The 21,689-nt window shown below is 38.6% G+C and overlaps 1 protein-coding gene across 1 annotated transcript in view; it reads left to right on the forward strand.

The window, feature by feature from the left end:
- The window catches only part of FRAS1 (Fraser extracellular matrix complex subunit 1), a 545,529-nt gene that overhangs the window by 204,286 nt on the left and 319,554 nt on the right, over positions 1-21,689 (forward strand). The window contains exons 5-9 of the mRNA XM_044681606.1: positions 668-827; positions 2,311-2,444; positions 12,493-12,576; positions 15,734-15,835; positions 16,112-16,303. Coding sequence (XP_044537541.1) covers positions 668-827; positions 2,311-2,444; positions 12,493-12,576; positions 15,734-15,835; positions 16,112-16,303 — 672 coding nt within the window. The remainder of the gene's footprint in view (positions 1-667; positions 828-2,310; positions 2,445-12,492; positions 12,577-15,733; positions 15,836-16,111; positions 16,304-21,689) is intronic.

Genomic DNA, 21,689 nt, shown 5'->3' on the forward strand with positions numbered 1-21,689 from the left:
CCTTCCTTCCTTCCTCCCTCCCTTCCTTCCTCCCTTCCTTCCTTCCTTCCTTCCTTCCTTCCTTCCTTCCTTCCTTCCTTCCTTCCTTCCTTCCTTCTTTCCTTCCTTCCTTCCTCCCTTCCTCCCTTCCTCCCTTCCTCTCTTTCTCTCTTCCTTTCTTTCCCAGGCTTACACTTATAGTAAATGTCTAAAGCAGGATTTGAATGCAGGTCTTCCTGATTGCAAGACCAGTGCACTTGTCCACTGTGTTCCCTAGCTTTTCCTAGAGGGAAAGACGATTGCAAAAGCAAATACCATTCTTTATGTCAAGAGGACTTACTATTACAGAAAAATCATAGTTTTTTGCATTCAGCAAGTTCTTAAAAAATGTTAAAAGTAATAGTATTTTCTATAAATTTAAGAAAAAAGGGAATGGAAGACCTTCAGAAACATAGTATTCAGTACAAAGAGAAGAAGTGAATTATTTTTAATATCTGCTTTTGGATTTCTTTGAAACAGTGTTGATTTCTTTAGTTCTAATGAGCAAGCTTAATGATTTCCACTTTTCCAGAAGAAGAAATTTAAATTGAACCATTAATTAATCCAAGAAGGGGCTTTGGTTGGTTGTTGGTTGGCTTAAAATTGATAATCTTGGACTAAATTTTCTTTCTTTTTTCATTTCATGCAGCATGGGACAGAGTGGACAACTGCTCCATGTACCATCTGCTCTTGTAGTCATGGAGAAGTTAGATGCACCCCTAAGCCATGCCCACACCTTTCATGTGGGCCCCAAGAACTGGAATCCATCCCTGAAAATGCCTGCTGTCCAAAATGTGTGGGCCCTGGCAGTGAGTATCTCTTTGAGGAACTTCATTTAGGAACCGGTGGGATTAGTGAGCTTTTTCCTTCCTTTATTGTCTTACCTTTAGATGAGTTTTCTGGGATCAGCCCTGGAACCAATGTGCAACTAAACAATTCCTTAAGCAATTCCCTCCCATTGTACTGGCTTCTTGAACATTCTTCCTTCAGATATAATGAGAGTCTAGAGCCATGCAAAAATGGGCCATGGGCAGGTTTGACTCTCCAGTCATTGTTTTCGTACAGCTGATACAGACCACTAGTTAAATAAATACTTGCAAATATTTGAAGAAATATATGTCTTTATACTCTGCCTACTTTTCAGACATGAAATATCAATAACTGTTATATTTACTTTTATTCAGAATTCCCATAGAAGTCATGATATTAATTTCCTACCAATTAAACAGTTTAATTATTATTAAAAAAAAGAGATAATGAGAGTCAAAAGGCATATCTTCTGATAAGGCCCTGATGGCCATGGTTGGCACCAAATAAATCAAAGGTCTGGACTGTAGCCATTCTCTGTTCAGATAGCTTAATAAAAAACAAACTAACAATATTACCTTTTGTCTTAGAATCAGTATTGTGTATCATTTTCAAGGTATAAAAGTGGGAAAGGCTAGGCAGTGGGGATTAAGTGACTTGCTCAGGGTCACACAAAGTATCCAAGGCCAGATTTGTTACCAGGACCTCCCATCTCTGGGTCTGGCTTTCTATCCATTGAGCCACCTTCCTGCTCCCCAGATGGCTTTTTGACACTGGTGCTTTGATTTCACAGCTTCTTTTTTTAAGACATGACATGGAATACATACATGACATAGAATGTATGTGTCCCATTTACCCTTGCTTTCTTATTTCTTCCATGGATGAATTACCCATAATTAGGTATCCAGCAAAATAATGGCAGAGCCTGACATGGGATTCAGGTCTGTCTTTTGCACTCACATGCTTTGTTCATTTCCTCTGATGAGATTTTTTTCCTCTAGCCTTATTCCTCCTAGACCTTCCAGCTACTCAGATCTTGTTCTTTCTTTTTTGAAAATAGACCTGATTTTGGAAAATCCACACCCATTTTCCTTACAATCCCAGGTTCCTCCCATGAACTTGAGAAGTTATCCAGAAAGTGGTATATTTGCACTCATTCCAGTTCCATGCCCTGAAAATGATTGTCCTCTGGCTTAGGGAGAGAGACCCCAAAGGGAAAGATGCTTCTGAAAGTAATGGAGAGTTTTGAATTTTGTAATAGTTTTTTCAAATTCTTAGTGCTTTAGAAACTATTTCCTCTGCTATATATGAGATATTAATATTCTGGCTACTTAAGGGAAGGGAATTAGGTAGGTAGAACATTGTTTTGGGGCTGCACAATTTGAACTGTAGGCATTGGAGTTAATAGAATAATTGCATGAATGAGGAGAAAATGGGGGAGGAGACAGGATTATGCCCATAAAACATGGTGCTTGTGTTCTCTAGAACCCTGTTCCTTGGATGGTCGTTTGCTTCTGGATGGTGAGGAATGGCAGCTGAACAAGTGTTCTAAATGCACATGCAGAAACGGGACTCCTCAGTGCTTCACTGTTCAATGTCAGCCGCTGCTCTGTGGCCAGGTAAGAGGGCGTCACACAAAGAAGGGGTGATACTTGGTAGTCTCGCTTGAGAATGTGTTTGTGGGTCACAGCATGACTAAAGAAAAGATCTAAGGATTGTTCTTTTTTTTAAAAGAAAATTATGCTGTTGGTAAAAATAAAAATAAGACCCTTTAATCTGAGGTCTTTCTTTTATCCTTAACTTTCAAAAATAGATCTTGTGGTAATTGTTATATTGAGAAAGTAGGTCATTAGAAAAGATCTCATGTGATACCATAATTCCACCTATCTCTCTCTCTCTCTCTCTCTCTCTCTCTCTCTCTCTCTCTCTCTCTCTCTCTCTCTCTATTTGTTTATTTGTTTGTTTATTTTTTTTGCACTCTTACCTTCAGTCTTGGAGTTAATACTGTGTATTGGCTTCAAGGCAGAAGAGTGGTAAGGACTAGGCAATGGGGGTCAAGTGACTTGCCCAGGGTCACACAGCTGGGAAGTGTCTGAGATCAGATTTGAACCCAGAACATCCCATATCTAAGCCTGGCTCTCAATCTACTGAGCTACCCAGCTGCCCCCAAAACCATAATTTTACAGATGAGGAAGATAGAGGCAAACATTTATTATCAAAGGTCACAGTTACTTTGTGTCAAAGTAAGTCTTCTCTTATTTGTCTCCTATACAATAACTGTCTCGTTTTTGGATGGATACATGAACAACCAATCAATTAGAGAGGCTTAGGAAGTCACCGAGGTCAGCGTGATGTCCCAGTGTTGGGGATGTTGTCTTCTGCTTGATCTTGCTTTAAGATACACCAACATAACTAACATTAAGATAACTAGCAGTTTTGATGTGAGCTATGTGAAAATTTGTAAACAAACTTTGTAGATGATTATTCTCATCATTTTAAACACTGAAGGAAGAGAATAGGCATTTTTATAATACCGGCTATGTGCGAGGCACTTTGCTAAATTATTATTATTTTAAAACCTTATCTATTGATTCTAAGACAGAAGAGTGGTAAGTGCTAGATAATTTGGGGTTAAGTGACTTGCCCAGGGACACACAGCTAGGAAGCGTCTGAGGCCAGGTTTGAACCCAGGTCCTTTTGACACCAGGCCTGGCCTTCTATCCACTGTGTTACATAACTGCCCCTATTTTTTACAAATATTATCTCATTTGATAAAAAAACTTTCTAAGGTAAAGTGTTATTATTATACCTACTTTACAGTTGAGGAAACTGAAACAAATTGATGTTAAGTGACTTGCTCAGGGTCACACAGCTAATAAGTGTGAAGTTGGATTTGAATTCAGATCTTCCTCACTCCAGACCTAGTGCTCCATCCACTGTGCCATCTAGCTGCTAATGAAACAATGAGATCCTTTAATGCTTGAAATATATTCTTTCCTGACTTATAAGATCTACATTTAGAGCCAGTTGTCATCTGGTCTAACACCTTTAGGTAGGGAGGCAGATGGATAGGCATGTAGTTAATAGAGACAGAAAAAGATAGATAAGAGATACATAAATGAATTAATGAAATTAATTACATACTGTTGATTTAAGTTGTCTCAACATCTGACGTCCTAATATGTAAGTGTTACAAAACCCAATGTAAAAAGTTGGCATCTTCATTTTGTAGATGAGAATACTGAAGCCCAAGGAGTTGGTGTCTTTTTTTAAAGTCACCTAGGGTATAAATAATATTTGTAATTTGAACCTGGATCCTCCAACTTAAAATCTAGTCCCAAACTTATTTTTTTTAATTTTTTAATAAAATATAAAATATATTTTATAATTATAAATTATAATATAATTTAAATGTATTATACAATACATAATTAAATCATTAATAAATAAATATATAATTGAATTAAACATATATAATATATTTTGCAAAATGTATATATTTTTTACAACTTTTAAGGAAGTCAGTCAAATTGAAACATTTATGAAGCACTTACTGTGTACTAGGCTCTAGGTGCTGGGGCAACGAATGATGTCATTGCAATGGAGTGGGGCATAGTTGGTATTTCACAGTTGGTTTTTCCTCTCTGAGAAACTCCGTAGTCCTTACATTCAGGAGAAATTGCCCCAGAATTTGCCTAACATCTCACCATATGTAGCTGTACTTTAGAGACAGGGCTGAAAGCCATCACTCAGCTGATACTAAGCCCATTTCTTTGTCAGATACAACAAAATCAATTTTTGTGGTGTGGAGTGACAATTAGGCCATATTTTCAAAGACAGATAAAATGCAATTAAACAAGATGCTAAATGTGAAATGGCAGGGGAGATGGATCTTTTGGAATGACTGAATGGTGTTGTTTATACTCTGCCAGCTGGTATATGTGCAACATTTCCTTATTTCTGACAGTGTGGACCCAGCTGCAAAGAGATAAGTTGCTTCGTAGGGGTACTCATTGTCCTTCTTTAAAGTAGGCCTTCAGTTTTTTGGGCAGTCACTCCACATTTCTGCCATTTAAACACATTCTAGACTTAGGCCCAAGGTTTCAAACTCTTTGATGTGTGGAGGTAATTATGCAAGTTACCATTGGGTCTGGGTCGTGTGTGTGTGTGTGTGTGTTTTGCACTTAACTGTCATCAGGACACTAGGTGTTGAGACAACTGAGAGCAATAGTATGTTGTTAATTTCGTTAATTTGTTTTCCTCCCTCTCTCCATCCCTCTCTCCATCCCTCCCTCTCATCCATTCCTTCCTTTCTTCCTTCCTTCCTTCCTTCCTACCTGTCTGTCTTTATCTCTCCATCCATCCATCTATCCATCTTTTTTTTTTTTTTAGTCTGGGTTCCCCATTTTTCCCATTCTGGAAGTATAGTGGCCACCCATGGGTCCAACCCCACTGCTGACCAACATGGAAGTTTCTATTCCATTTCTACTCTGGCCAGGTTTGTCCTCCTGATAGTTTTGTTCCCTAGGGCCCACCGTATTAATGCCAGATTTAGTGTAGACTCCTGCTCGACTTTTGTGTGACTGCAACTCAGAAGTCTCATACTCAATCTACCAGCTTTAGTTTCTCCAAAAAGCAGGGATTCTAGGCATATATATGACGTGCTGATCTCTTTCTCACTTCAACCAATATTAAGATATATCATGGGAGCAGCTGGGTGGCTCAGTGGATAGAGGGCCAGGCCTAGAGGTCCTGGGTCCAAATCTAGCCTTGGACACTTCTGTGTGATCCTAGGCAAGTCACTTAACTTCATTTTCCTGCCTCTTATTGCTCATCTGCCTTAGATCTAATTCTTAGTATTGATTCTGAGACACAGGGTAAGGATTTTTAAAGAAGCTTCTAACTGAAAATGATAGGAGTTTGTTTCCCACTGGCCTAGCCTATAGAACGTCAGTGTTATTCCATGCTATTCTCACAGTAGATAGCAGAAGGTAGAATAACAAAGCAAATAATAAAAATATTTTTAAAGATTCAGTCCTAAGTCATAGGTATGATTAGAAAAATGATACTATGTTGAAAACTCCTGACTTTCCTGATTCTCCATTGTGCCCCCTGCTCTTCTCTTCCCTTTCTTGGGAATAATGTAAAACCTTGAGTGCAACTTGACCCTTTAGAGGTTAAGCTCCTTAACTGGGAGTTTTAAATTTAAATATCTTTTTATAGGATAGTAATATATTAGACTTGGAGAAGACCTCAGAAACTCTCCAGTCCAGCTCCTTCATTTTTACAGACCAGTAAACTGAGGCCCAGACCCATGAGGGGAATTTGTTTAAGATCTTGAACTTGACTTCAGGTCCCCTGAGGCTTGCATTTCCTTTTTTGCCCCTAACTAGGTTAGAATGGATTAATCTTACCTGTGGCAAACAACTCTGTCTTTACCTGGATAAAAAGAAATGAAATCAAGACTTATTCATCCATCCTGCATGCATAGTTTATGCAGGCCAACATTTGTGTATACTCGGTGAAGATTTATGACCAAAGTAGCTCTCTAGTGCTTTAAAATCTTGTTCTCTAAACCCAGTTTAACAAAGAGCTCATTCGACTTACCTAGTTTCTGTTATTAGAAAAGCTAGGTGATATAGTAGATAGAGAGCTGGAGCCAGAATCAAGAAGACCTGTGCCAAATCCAGCCTTAGGCCCTAACTAGTTGTGTGACTCTGGGCAAGTAATTTCACCATTGATTGCCTCACTCAGTTTTCTCAAGTGTAAAATGGGGAGAACAATAACACTTACCTTGCGGGGTCATTGTGAGGATTAAATGAGATAATATTGGTTTAAAAAAACAACGAAAAGAAAGAAAACACATAGCATAATTCCTAGCACATAGTAGACACTAGGTAAATGCTTGCTTATTATTATTCCAACAATAATGATTATTCCAATCATTATTATTCTAATAATAATAGTAACAATTATTATCTCATATCTTCAGTCCTAGACTTGAAATGTCTGTGGTATACTTTTTAATAAATCAAAATGATCAATTAACATGATGAAAGACACTCTCAACATTCTTACCTCTAATATACTGTACAGTGTTTGAAACTCAAAAATCTCCAATGTTATTAGCAATGTATTTGATCTCATTTTGCATAAAGAAATACTGAGAAGCCAATAAAGTTGTTTCAAGGGTAGAAAACAGTCTTAACTGTTGTGGTTCAGACTTCCAAAGTATATCTGAGCTGGATAACAAATAATTCATCCTATTGGGTTCAGAGATTTTGAGGCTGAAGCCCTGTTTTTAAAGGTAGGGAACTTCTGTATTGATACAGTCTTGTAAAATTTTTGTAAAAAAGATTTTATTTCCCCAAGTATATATAATAATCATTTGAACTTAAATTTTCCAAAGTTTTAAGATAAAAATTTCTTTCTTCCCTCTACCCTCCCAGAGATGGTAAAGCAATTTGATCCAGATTATAGTATTGATACAGTCTTTAAAAAAACCCCAGAAACACCCACAATGATGTGTGAAGAAACCCACTTCATCTGAGATGGGAAAAAGAAACTCTTTTCTCCTAAGGAATATTCTCAATATCTAATGCTTATTCATCCTTTATGATATCTTCCTTCCTCACCCCTCTTTTAAAGTATCACCTGTCTTCCTAGAATTCCCCAAAATGCCAAGGGTAAGGAAAATTGGGACTGGTCCACTTAATCTGCCAATCCAGAGGGCTTTCATCTGAAAAATTCCCCTCAGGACTAAAGAGACAAATAATTAGATACCAGGATGGGGAAGAAGTGGGTAGGCTTAGGTTCTGACAGATAACACCTACCTCTTGGCCTTGGTTTACTCCCTGCCATTCACATGTGTGTTTGGTATGCCGTGGACTTGTGCCAAGTGCTTTGTAAAGATTACTCTAAATGAAGCAGGGAGCTTAATGGGGTCCTGCCTTATAGATGAGGCTGCCTCTCCTAGATCACTGAGGGGTAAAACAAGAACGTTTTTCATTTGCCTGGATTGATTATGAAAAGTGAAACCTTGATCTTAGCTTTCAAACTGGGCTAGAGTTCACCCATGGTTTACTAATATGATTACCTTACTCCTAGCAATGCCTACCTCTTTCTCTTACTCATCTTTTTACAAGGTTAAGAGAATATGGTAACATTCTCTCTCCCCTCCATCTAAGGAAGCCAGATTCAAAGGAATGCTAAGGAGACACTGGCAAATAGATGTTTCTTTAAGGCTCTGTGAATTGTTATCTCATTATAATTCATTGTTTGTTTTTCTCATCCTGCTCTAATTTCCATGACTTGAATGAACTTTTCTCTCTCCCTTCTTCCAGTTGACTTTGAAATCCATCTTTTCCTTCACGGCCCAGTGCATGCTCTTCAACACATGTGTCCCCAATACATATATACTTAGAGACTACATGACATTTTAGGGAGGAGACTCTAACTTCTTAGGGATCAGGAGACCAATTCATAAGGTGTGGTGATTGAGCTGAGCTTACTTAACTCCAAGGTTCATATCTCCAGCTCCAGTCTCTCCCATGAGTTGAGGAAATCTTTCAGATTTGGGATATCAAGGAGACACTTCAAACTCCACACACCTAAAACAGAACTCTCTTCTCTAAACCCTTCCCTATCTCTTTCAAAGGTGCAATTACCCTTTTAGTGGTTCAGATTTGTAATCTGGGCATTAACTCTGGCTTCTTATTCTCTCTCACCATGCATACAATCCATTGCCTCAGCTTTCCTTTTCTGCCTTCCCTTCTCTAGCATTGGGGTCTCACTCATGCGTGTGCCTTTTTAGTTCAGTCCTTCAATACCTCTAGTCTAGATGATCACAGTGGCTTCCAAATTGGTCTCTTTGGCTGAAATCTCTTCCCACTCTACTACACATGGATTACTGCCAAAATAATTTCCCTTAATCTGACCATTTGACTTCCCAACTCACCCAATTCCAGTGGTTTCCTTTTGCCTCTAGGAGAAAATAGAAATTTTTTGGTTACCTTTTTAAAAATGTTCACTACCTTGTCCTAACCTATCTTTCTAGTCTTACTTGACCACACTCCCTGCCTTGCCCCCAACTCTGGGGATCAGCCAAACTAGCCTTTCTGTTACTCACAAAACACTTCAACTCCTCTCTCTGTGACTATCTATTTCCATAAATCCCATGTTCTTTTTTTTTTTTTAAAACCCTTATCTTCCATGTTAGACTCAGTACTGTGTATTGGCTTTAGGGCTGAAGAGTGGTAAGGGCTAGGCAATGGGGTTAAATGACTCACCCAGGGTCACATAGAAAGAAATATCTGAGGCCAATTTGAACTCAGGATCTCATGTCTCTGGACTTGACTCTCAATTCCCTGGGCCACCTATCTATTCCCAAGATTATTTAATTCTCTCTCTCCCTTTTCTTTTTTTAAACCATTACCTTCCGTCTTGGAATAGAAACTTAAGTATTGGTTCCAAGGCAGGAGGAGCAGTAGGGACTAGGCAATGGGGGTTAAGTGACTTGCCCACAGTCACACAACCAGGAAGTATCTGAGACAAGATTTGAACTCAGGACCTCCCATCTCTACCCCTGGCTCTCAATCTACTGAGCCACCCAGCTGCCCCTATCCTGTTCTTGAAGACAGAGCCCTGGCATCATCTTCCATATGAAGCTTTCACTTCATGATCCCTGTTTCCCACCCCAAAAAGTACTGACCTCTCCCAAACCCCTTTGTATTTCACTACTATATATATATATATATATAAACTACTATATATATGTATATATTTGTGTTTATTCACTTTATATTTATGTCTTTATTTGTATTTATTATCTTCCCCAATAGGTTGTCAGCTCTATGTGACTAGGAATTTTTTAGTTGTCTTTGTACTTGTATCAGGGTCCAGCACAGTGCCTGGCACTGAGTAAGAGTTTACTAGGTACTTGTTGATTGATTATACGTAGGGAATGCATTCCAAGTATGGGAGACAACCTGGGTAAAGGCAAAGATAGATAGCACCGTCTTCCCACTATGGTTCCAAGGAAACAACTTCTTTTCTGACACACTTTTAAAAGAAAATCCTTGGGCTTCTCACCGGCTGTGGGGCTTCTTTCCAATTCTGTGACTGCTCTGATTATTGTTTTCTTTACAGATAGATTCCCTTGGGTCTTCATGCCCACAAAGTCTATCCCTTTTCTTTTTTCTCCTTTTGGTTTTTAAATATTTATCTTGAGAGAATTTTCTAGATACATTTCTTCTGATTTACTGCCAGGGACACAATCTCATCCTCCCCTATTTCTGGCCCCATACCAACTTTCAGAAAGATAGTTCAGGGGCAGGAGGTGGGGAGTGATAAGAAGCAAGCTGGGAATGTCTTATCTAAGTCTGCTATCATAATGTCTTTCCCCATTCATTTCTTTAATTTTATTTACCCTCTGTTTTAAAATTGATACTCAGTTTCAGTTCTAAGTCAAAAGAGTGGTAAGGGATAGTCAAATGGGTTTAAGTGACTTGCATAGGGTCACGCAGCTAGTGTCTTGAGGTCATTTGAACCCTGGACCTCCTGTCTGCAGACCTGACACTCTACTAAGCCACTTAACTGCCCCCTCTATCTCCCTTTAAGGAAGAGATGTGCTGGGTTTAAAAGAGAGGTGCAGAGAAAAGACTTACAGCTCTTTGTACCTTGCTTCCCAGACCTGTAGTAGTAACAGAAATGAGGTGAGGAAGTTATATCACTGTGGAAGTTGTATAATACACACAGATAGTATGGAACCACATGACCTCTTCCAATCAGAAAGAAGAGTCACCTTTCATACTCTTAAAAAGCTGATGTCTTGCCTGTTCCTCCTTCTCTAAAAATATCACAAACCAGAATCCCCCCACCTAGTATGATGCTTGGCACATAGTAGGTGCTTAATAAATGATTATTTGTTGAATTTGAATGACATTCTACTAGGTGTTACTTGAATTTAAGTTTGATTTTGTTGTCGTGGTTTCTCCTAGCAACTGTATTAGCAAAATAGTTCTGAGAATTTATTTCTTGCAGTACGTGTATTCCTGAGATTTCATGATTTAGATAGGGGCTTTTGACCTGAATTTCATCCCTACCACCTTTCTCATAATCAGAGCTTACTTTTATGGTAATAAATGCCTGAGGGGCTACCCCCAAGCTCCCTAAATTCATCGACAAGTATGTACACCTTGGAAAAGGTAAGTGAAAACTGGAGTGACTCCATTAAGGATCTATATTCCCACTCTTGAGCTCACCAGTAAATCTTAGAAGAACTGGTGGTGTTCCCAACTTTGCAAAGAGAAGATCATGGGAATGGAAGGTCTTTAAACCACTTTTATAAATGAAGGTGACACTTGATACAGCTTCCTCTTCTTTAAAGGGGGCAGCTAGGTGGCTCAGTGGATTAAGAGACAGACCTAGAGACAGGAGGTGTCCTGGGTCATGAAGGCTAACTGTAGGTATAGTCAAGGTATAGCCATCAGTCCTCACAACTCTGAAGCAAATGGTCAGGCTACTAAAGAATGTTATTTCAGGCCCAGAGAAGGGAGGTTTTGGGTTCAAATTAGACCTTAGATATTTCCGAGCTTTGTGACCTTGGGCAGGTCACTTAATCCCCATTGCCTAGTCTCATGTTGGTGATCCTTTGGCATGCCTCTTCCCCCTCTCCACTGTGCCTGAGGACATTTCTCATATGACGTGCCCCTCTTCCCAGAAGCCTAGGAGTGCTTGCTTACTCCCTCCCCTGTCTGGAGTGTCAACTTGAAATTTGGATGCCTCAGTTTACCCTTGCCCTTTGAGAAACCCCAGTGCCAGGCACACTTGTTTTGGTTTGAACTAAAGACCTAAAACTGTTTGGAGACCCTCATGTGGGTGGGATTCTGTGGACATAATAAAATGTTAAGTGCCAGTTCCTGAGTTTGACCCTTGCCTTTGTAACAGTTATAACGATGGCTAGGTGATACCCCTGGGGATGGCTAGACTTTCTGTACCAAGTTCTCTAGAGGGTATAAGGGACCCCTGAGGGTATAAGGGACCTCTTCATTCTAGCATGGTGTCTTCTCCCAGGAGAGAGTTGGTATCGGAGCTGGCATCTAGCAAGGTGCTTTCTCCTGAAGGGATATGGTTCCCAGAGTCCCAGAGCCTTTGGCTTTGTGTGGTTTTTAGGAGTTTGACTCTGTGTGGTGGCCAAATATGGACCTATCCTTATTCCTGATTAAAGAGTGGTTTTTCTGACTATTTTGGTAGTTAAGTGTTATTGCCAAGTTAACAGGGGTAAAAGGGTGGCTCACATGCGGGGCGAGGGTACAGTTTGGGCACTTGATCTCTAAAAGGTTTGCCATCACTGGCCTAGTCCATACCATTCTTCTGCCTTGGAACCAATAAACAATAAAATGTAAGGTAAAGGTTTAAAAAAATGAACGGACCAGTGCAATGAACTCTGAGCTTCTTTATAGCTCAAGAACCATAGTCTCATATTTCTCTAACTTTGATAGTGCTTGTTTCTAGAAAACATCTTTTTTTTTTCCTCTCCATTTTACACAATGCTTGGTATGTGGTAGGTACTTAATAAAGAAATGCTTGTTGACTTGACTTGGCTTCACTGAAGACTTTGTGAATTTCTAACTTTTTCTGTGTTCTTTCCCTGTCTTGGATGTTTAGGATGAAGAAGTAGTTCGCTTCCCTGGGAAATGTTGTCCGCAGTGTCTTCCCAGATCTTGCTCTTCAGCTGGGAAAATCTACCAGGTAATCTTTGATATAATCTCCACAGTGGCTTGACATGTGTTCTGACACTTTCCCTGTGAACCTCCTCTAACTTCTCATAGCCCGCCTGTCTGTCTTTCTGCCAGAATTAATAAGTCCTACAGAAGCAGCTTTTTTTTCTTTCCTAGAAACATTTTTATGGGGGAAAAAGTTGCAGGGGATTAGAAATGTAAAGGAATGTTCTGGCATGCGGCCCCTTGTTCTGTGAGCTAGTAGATGAGATATTTATTGCTCACACATTTTGAATTAGGAAATAAAATATTTCTGGTAGCAACCACCTTATGAATTGCTTTCCTTATATCTTTTGGGACTTGGGCTAAATATATATGTGTATGTATGTGTTTACATATTTGTGTATCTCTCTCTCTTATATATTATGTATATAATATATATAATATATATATATATTATATATATTAGGCATTAGTGCTGGGATAATAGCATTTTAGGCCTGGAGTTAACAAGACTCATTTCCTTGAGTTCAGATGTGGCCTCAGACACTTCCTAGCTGTGTGTCCCTGGGCAAGTCACTTATCCCTTTTGGCTCAGTTTTCCCATCTGTAAAATGACCTGGAGAAATAAATAGCAAACTACTCCAGTATCTTTGCCAAGAAGACTCCAAATGGGGTTATAAAGAGTACAACACTTAAATGATTGAACAATAGTACATCTATTTACTATCTGTAGAAATATAGACACATATATGTATAGAGATAAATTTACACATATATGCATAATATTTCTAAATAGGCAGCAGCAATAGATAGAGGTTCTATTATACCAGTAATGGAAATAATTGGAAATGTGTAAAGTGTATTTCTTCTGTCCATTTCAGTGTTCCTAGTAAGCAGACATTCATAAAATTTTGGTTGAATGAATTAAATTAATGAAGGAATATTAATTCCCTTGGGTGTCTAGCTGACTAGGAGGTGACAGATTTATTCAAATAAATAAAATAAAACCAGCCTCTTCCTTTTGGCTGGCACCAGCTCTCAGAGCAACAGACTAGGAGATGGATCGATAGATGAACCCATTGGCAATTGCTTCTTAAAGGAAGGTGATTTCAGGAATGCCTTTGCTTTGTATGGAAGTAAAGTGTTTTGAAAATGACTGGCAGTAGAATGACTTCAATTGAGTCTTGAAGTTCCCTTTGAACATTTGTTTACTGTCATTCTGGATGCCAATGTTACTTTACTGTTGTCCAGGAGCAGGCTCATTAAAATTTTATTAAGTAAATTTGAGGCAAACATGGAGTAATGTAGAGAGCTGGCCTTGGAGCTGGAAAAACTTGGATGCAAATCCTACCTCTCACTCTCACATATCCTGACTTTATGACCTTGGGATAGTCCAGTTGATGGGCAACCTTTTGAGCTTGGTGTGTCAAAATTCCCCCCCAAAACTGAGCATAACTTGGGTGGTGTGTCACTTTGAGAAAAAAACCATAATTTTGTGATGTTTATAGTTTAAATAACAAAAATGTATAATTGTAATATATAACTGTATTTGATAAACCAAAATAGATAAATTAATATAGGTAGAATTGTCATCTATAGTGTACAGAATGTCTACACTGCACTATAGCAAATGTTTCATCCTCGGCATGCGGTCCCATACTTCTCTGTATGCAGCCACATGCCATTGCATGTCATCGAAAATGGCTACGTGTGTCAGTGCTGGCACATGTGTCATAGATTTGCCATCACTGGAATAGTCACTGACTCTCTCATTGCTCCAGGTAATTACCAAAGACTTTAAATTGCAGAGAAGTTGCTCATCTTCATTGGCAGAAGGATTTCCTTATTCCTTTTTTTAAAGCACTTATCTTCTGTGTTAGAATCAATATTGTGTATTGGTTCCAAGGTAGAAGAGTGGTAAGGGTAGCAAATGTGGGTTAAGGGACTTGCCCAGGGTCACATGGCTAGGAAGTATCTCAGGACATATTTGAACCCAGGATCTTCCATCTCCAGGCCTGCTTCTCAATCCACTGAGCTACTTATCTGGCCCCAGGATTTCCCTATTCCAAATTCAGCCACAGGTACCTCACAGCCTCTATATTATTATAATAAAGTAAAATTCTTGCCACCAAACAAAAAATGAGTTTTTGATATCATGCCTTCTAGTCATTCTCTATGCTATTTAACATTTTCAGCAAGTCCTTCTGTGACTTTGGGAAGCGATTTTGTGTTAGGTTTTCCTGGGCATTCATAATGTGCCCCATTCCTATAATACTGTCATGCAGGATGGTGTGCTCTTATCCAAGCAGCTCATTTTATGTTCACCTTTCTCTAGTCAAAATGTGGTCAGTCTTCTGGAGAGATGGGTTGCAGGTGCCATATTGCCTTAGAAATGCCTTGGATATTTAGAAGGAATTTTGATGAGTTTTATCTCTTCAGAGATATGAGAGGAAAATAGATATGGTGACATTTTCTTCAGAATCTGCATCATTTGACTCTATCAAATATGTATGTATTATATATGTATCTGCTTCTATTATCTGTTTATGTATCGCTATCATCCATTTGTCATCTATATTTCTATGTATATCTATTATCCATATTTAGTATCTCTTTATCATTTCTTTATCACTTATCATCTCTATGTATCTATCGCTTTTGATTTTGCTATCAGCTATCTCTTCATTTATCCATTCTCCATCTCTATCTGTTTCTATTTCTATCGGTATCTATTTCTTTCATCTATATTCATGTATAGATCTGTCTTTCAGCACACATATATTTGTATGAGTGTACATGCATGCATATAAATTTTAATGGACTTTTCCACATCCCCTTAATTTCTAACTATGTAGCCTCTCCTTGAACCACGAGATATTCCTTTTAACACAGAATATTAATTAAAGAAGAAAAGAAAAAGCAGTTCTGCAAACCTAGCTAGAGCGCCAGCAGAATCCAACAAAATAGGCTGTGTTTTGTACCCAGAGTTCCATATCTTTACCAAGAAGGGATTTAACAACTTTTTTTCCTTCCTCGTTCTCTCAACATTAAAGGGTATTTCATCTTTGAGAACAAGTTTCGCACCTCAGGGAGGCAGCTGTCCTCATTGCCAGCCAGCTCCCTCTCCTCTTGGGTTTTGCCTGGTTTTTGTGTGTAGCCTATGTTTTTCTTCTTCTTTCACACAGCATGGTGAGCAGTGGACTGAAAATGCTTGTACTACATGTGTATGTGACAAAGGAGAGACCAGATGCCATAAACACGAGTGTCCTCCACTCACTTGTGAAAAGGTATTTTGGGGAAGTAACAGTTTTACCCTGAATCATGTTAATTACTTAAGAGGTGATCATATGTTTTCAATATAGTCTCATTATCTTGTTTGCTGACATATTTAACTCGAGATGAAGAGGAGGTTGCCTGTGTTGTTTGGGCCAGAAATGGGAAATGAGTAACCTGCAATTTTGGTACCTTGCAACAGATTGACACTATTGATAATCTTGACTCTCCCCATGACCCCCATTTCTTGCCCAATGACTCTCTGCTTTGTTCCCTTTCTTTTACTCTAGGGTCAGCACAAAGTACATCATCCCAAAGAGTGCTGTGACAAATGCATGTCATCCACAGGAAACTGCTTGTCTGGTGGGATTCTTAGGTATCATGATGAAATGTGGAAGAGCTCTCCTTGTGAATTTTGCACATGCAAACGAGGTCAGGTTACTTGCCACATTGGAGAGTGTGCCACTGTGAAGTGTACCCAGGTGAGGAACTAAGGTCTTTCCTTCAAGTATTAAAGATGGATAGCTACCTACGCAGGATTGTGTGTGGTTCATGTGGGGACAGGGGGATGGACTTATTGAACCTCTTCAGACCTGTCTAATCTAAGGAATCATTCACTAAGGCAAAACTGCTTGTTTAGACCAGACTCCTGTCTGGTGTAGCACATTGAGCTCTTGGAGAATCTGGTCACATGGGAAACCTGAACAAAATACAACACAAGGTGGAGTGATTCTGAATGCTTACCAGTCAGGCAAAGCAGCTCAGTTCCTATCATCATCTCACTTGCAATAACAATGGAAAGGAGCCCCAGACATATGGAGGCAGAGAGAGAACAAAAATGAGTATTTTTTTTCCCCTGGGAGGAAAAAAATATCATTAACAACTCCATTGATATTTATTGTTTTCAGAATTTCCAGAAGCTTCTGTCAAAGTGTCCTCCGTAAGAACAATTGAGTTAGACAAAAAATGGCATAACACAGTGGGATTATTGCCTCCCTTGTATCCTCCATTGTGTTTCATCCATTGTGTTTCATCCAAGCTGTAGATGGACAGGGCACGAGAAGAGAGGGGAGGGTAGACTTTTTTTTTTAAGTGGATAAGGATTTAATTTATAAAGTTCTTATGTTACAAGAGCAAAAATAATCCTGAATATCTTGAAAAACTTGATTTAAAATACTTTTGTAGGATCAGAGAAGTCCCAGAATGTTAGTTTTGTTGGGATACCTAAGATGCCATTTAATAAGCTATGGCCATCATGGTGGAAACAACCAGCCCAACCTATCTTTTATCACCATAGGAATTATTATGATGAGATTCCCAACAATAAGGAATCTGTGTCCTAGAATGTCAAAAATAACTCAGTATTTTTTCTTTCCATTAAAAAAAAGCAGAATAAATACAATTTTTGGTTTTTACCAAACTAGAAATATTCCCCTTTATCCTTAGTCATGTAAGCAATTCTAATCCATGTCCTTATCACAGCATGATGGCTTTCCTTTTTTGTTCTTAAATTGACTTTCAAAATAAGTTCTGAGGGAGAAAGGAAAACCACATTAATTTAAAAAAAGTCTGGTGCTCATATCTCTATTATCGAATGGCTCATTGTTCAGAGCTCAGCTTGGCTACTACCTCCTCTTGTAAAGCCTCTCCTGATTCTCTCCAGTTGCTCTGATGGTAGCTCCCCTTCAATATTATCTTGTATATTTTTGTACATAATAATATAGCTAGAATTTTTATAGTGCTTTAAGGCTGCAAAGCATTTTATCAATATTTCCTCACTTGAGATAGTTTATTTACATTTATATATTTTATTATATTTAATTTATATTAGCTCTGGTGAGGCAGCTAGGTATAGGAATTCATAGGGCACTGACCCAGGAGTAAGGAAGTCCTGAATTCAGAACCAGACTCAGATATTTACTAACTGTCTGACCCTGGGGAAATCACTTCCCCACTACCTGCCTCAGTTTCCTCATCTACAAAATTGGGATAATAATAACATCTACCTCTCAGGGTTGTCATGAAAGACAAAAGGAGATAATACTTGCAAAATGCTTCGTAAACCTTTATGGATTTTAGTTATTTCATTATGTTAAAATAAATATAATAATCAATAATAAAATTAATATATAATGAATTTATTTAGCGTATATTTATATTGTAACATCAAATGAATTGTTGAATTGATTGTGCACTTTCAGAGAGACTACTAGTTGTACATAGATCAAAACCAAATGAGATCGGTGGGGATCAGGGCAAGAAGGTACCTGAGTTGAGAGAGGGAATTTCCCTTGGAGAAGTGCCATTGATTTTTCAGTTGGAGTTTCTAAAAGGGAGAAACCTTTGTGACTTGTGGACAAAGAGTCAAAAATGATGGGGAAGGGTTAGGGAGACCATTCTAGGCTCTTCTGCAGATATCCTCTTTTAACAAAAAGACTGAATTTTGTTTCACAGAGCAAGTACTCCAAGGAAGAGTCTTCTTGTAATCGGAGCCACACTCCATCTTGCATGGCTTTGACGCAGTAGTCTGGGGCATTCAGGCCCTCTTACTATAAATAGCTTTCCTATTTAAAATTCCCTATCTCACCAGCACTGGGTTGGCAGTGTTCTCTAGGAGTCATGCCTGCTTTGTCTAGAGTAGCTTTTTGGGGGACAGGAACCATGTTCCTTCCCATTATTGAGACACAGTCAACTTACAAGTATTTCTATTTATTTATTTAAAGAGACTTTGGTTGTGTGTATATTGTTCCTTATCAATGTTCTGTTGCAAACACATATCTGAATGGCTCTCCTGCACACATTATCACCCATCGCAAAAGGCTCTTTAATCACTTCTGGTCAACATTAATTATGATGGATAGTAAAGAAAATAGTTTCTTTCCCACCCCAGCAATTATATGTCAAGACTCCAAGAAGCAAAATCTACACATTTGACTTCAATGAATGCTCAGATTCATGCAGATGGATGGCAGCACTAGGAAATTAAATTGATTGTAGACTGCAAGAAGATATATCTTTCTGGACCCTTGCTGCAGCTTGAAGTGGTTGGATGACAAGAATCAGAGCTGTGGCTTGTTTTTTCTAGAACAAATAGGAATCCCTCGGTCTTTCTTAGTGCTACTTAGAACCAAATTATGTATCCAGAGATAACACTTAATCAAATAATAGGCCTAAATTATTATCCCAACTGTGTGAATGCATTTGAACTATTCAGGAAAAATGGTGGTTGTTAAATCAAGATAGTGGTAATGAGAATAAGGTCATGAGTTTGATTTCTAGGTTTTCTTATGAAATTTGCTCTATTCCAATGCTGAAGACTTGACCTTGGTCATTAATTAGTTTCCCTGATGAGGATAAAAAACATATCTCATAATGGGTTTATAGGGCTTTCATCATTCATGACCATCTGTTACTCCACTAGTGTACCTGATGTTACTTTCTGGGCTCTCTTTCTACTTATCTGACCATTCCTTCTCCATGCCCCATTTTTGGATCATCATTCCTGTCCCATTCCTAATGTGAGTCTGTACCCCAGAGTTTTGTCCTGGGCCCTCTCTTCTCTTTATAAACAAATACTCTTGGTGAACTCATCATCCATCCTGTGTTTAATGAACATTTATTATCAAATGACTTCAAAATGTACACAATCTGCACTCTTGAACACTAGTCACACATCACCATCTGTCTGCTCAGTTATCTACACCTCAATGTCCCATTGGCTTGCCAGACTCAATATCCCCTGAACAGAAATCATTATCTTTGTCTTTCATTTCCCTGTTTCTAATGAGGGCAGTTCTATACTTCCACTCACCTAAGTTTAAGACTTTACCACCATCCCTGGTCCTTTTCCTTTAGCTCCCTATGTCAAATGAGTTGCCAACTTTCTTTGCCTTAAGAATCTCCCATGGGATATGATTGGGGATGTAGATTCTAAACAATCACTCTAGTGCAATCATCAGTAATATGGAAATAGGTCTTGATAAATGATACATGTAAAACCCAGTGGAATTGTGTATCGGCTATGGTGGGGGGAGTCAGAGGGGAGGGAAAGAACATGAATCATGTAAGCATGGAAAAATATTCCAAATTAATTAATTAAATAAAAATTTCCAATTAAAAAAAAGAATCTCCCATGGCTTTCTGTTTAAATGTTTAACATTAATTAAAAACTTGACCTTGACTCTAGCCTACCTGTCTAAGCATATTTAAGCAATAAATTAATAAGCATTTATTAGGCATCATCTGTATGCTGGTCACTGGTCTAGGCATTGGAGATTAAAATACAAAAGTGAAAATTGTTTCATTTTATTAGGAAAATTGCAATAGAGTAAATTGACAGGTAGATAAATATGGGATATTTGCAGAATCATCACACAGTGATTTGGTGGTGATTGTGGGAGTATTAATAGCTGAAGGAGACACTGAGGAGACATCTAAAAGGAATGAAGGATTCTGAGATGTAGAGGTGAGGAAGGAGAGTATTCTAGGCATTAGAATATAGTATGTGGGCAGCTATGTGGATGTAGTGATGTAGAATATAGTAAGTGGGAAGTGGATAAAGAGTCCTGCCCTACAGGCAAGAAGAGTTGGAAGATGAATTATCACATGTGAAGAACAGCATGAGGCCATCCTTGCTAGACTGAGGGGTGTGTAAGGGAGACTGGAAAGGCAGGAAAACTTAGGTTGTGGAGAGTCTGGAGTGATAAACAGAATTTTTTTGTTTGGTCTTAGGGAAAAATAGGGAGCCACTGGTGTTTGTTGAATTGCGTTTATTGAGACTTATATGGTGAGACATGAACTCGAGATAGCTTTTTCTAGGAACTTAACTGTATAAAAAAAGAGGAGGGATATAGTGTGGGGATCTTTGGATCAGGGGAAGGTCTTTTTTTTTTTTTTTTTTTTTTTTTTTTTTTTTTGCAAGGTAGAGAACAGAGATGCAGTGGGAAACAAGGTAGTAGATAAGGAATGATTCAGAATTAAGTAGACATGGGCCATTGAAGGGACATGCTGCCTGAAAACATGGGAGGAGGTAGTATTAAGAATTCAGTTAAGGGGCAGCTAAGTGGCTCATTAGATAGACCTGGATATGGGAATCCTGGGTTCAAATCCAGTCTCATACACTTCCTCTCTGTGTGACTACCTTGAGCAAGTCAATTAACCCTATCGCCTAGCCCTTACTATTTTTCTGCCTTGGAACCAATACATAGTATTGATTCTATGATGGAAGGTAAGGGTTTAAAAAAAAGAATATAAGTAGAGGGCTTAGATGTTTGTGAGGAGATGAGCCATTTCATCATCTGGGATTGGTGCAGCAGAGGAATGAATAATGTCCAAGTGATCTGGAAGATGGAATCACATACTCTTTTTTTTCTAACTAAATTGTCCTTCAAGCTTTTCCCAGTATACAGCATTCCCTTGCCCCCACCTCTATCTCTCTGCACAGACTGTCCACTATGCTTGGAATGCTCTCCCTCCCGTATCTCTAAATTCCTTTCAAGTCTTCAGCCAGCTACTACCTTCTGCACTATACCTTTCCTGATTCCCAGAGTTGTTACTACTTGTACATACCTGTAGAAATCACTTTGAATATCCTTTGTATTTAATTATCCTGGTACTTCTTATAAAATCATTAAAGGGTAGGGGTCATTTAACTTTTGTGTCTATACGGTTAGGGCCTACCACTATGTCTTCTACATCACAGACGCTTAATAAACATTTTCAAATGAATGAAAATGTATGAGGTTGAAGTGGAGACTGAGAGGAGATATGAATTTATGACCTCAGACCCCATTTTCAGTTCCAGTAATACCTGAGTGTAAACTATGGTTATACAGTGCCAAATGGAACACTCTGAAGTAGGGGGACCAA

Source organism: Gracilinanus agilis, chromosome 6, assembly GCF_016433145.1.
Source record: "Gracilinanus agilis isolate LMUSP501 chromosome 6, AgileGrace, whole genome shotgun sequence".
Lineage (NCBI taxonomy): Eukaryota > Metazoa > Chordata > Mammalia > Didelphimorphia > Didelphidae > Gracilinanus > Gracilinanus agilis.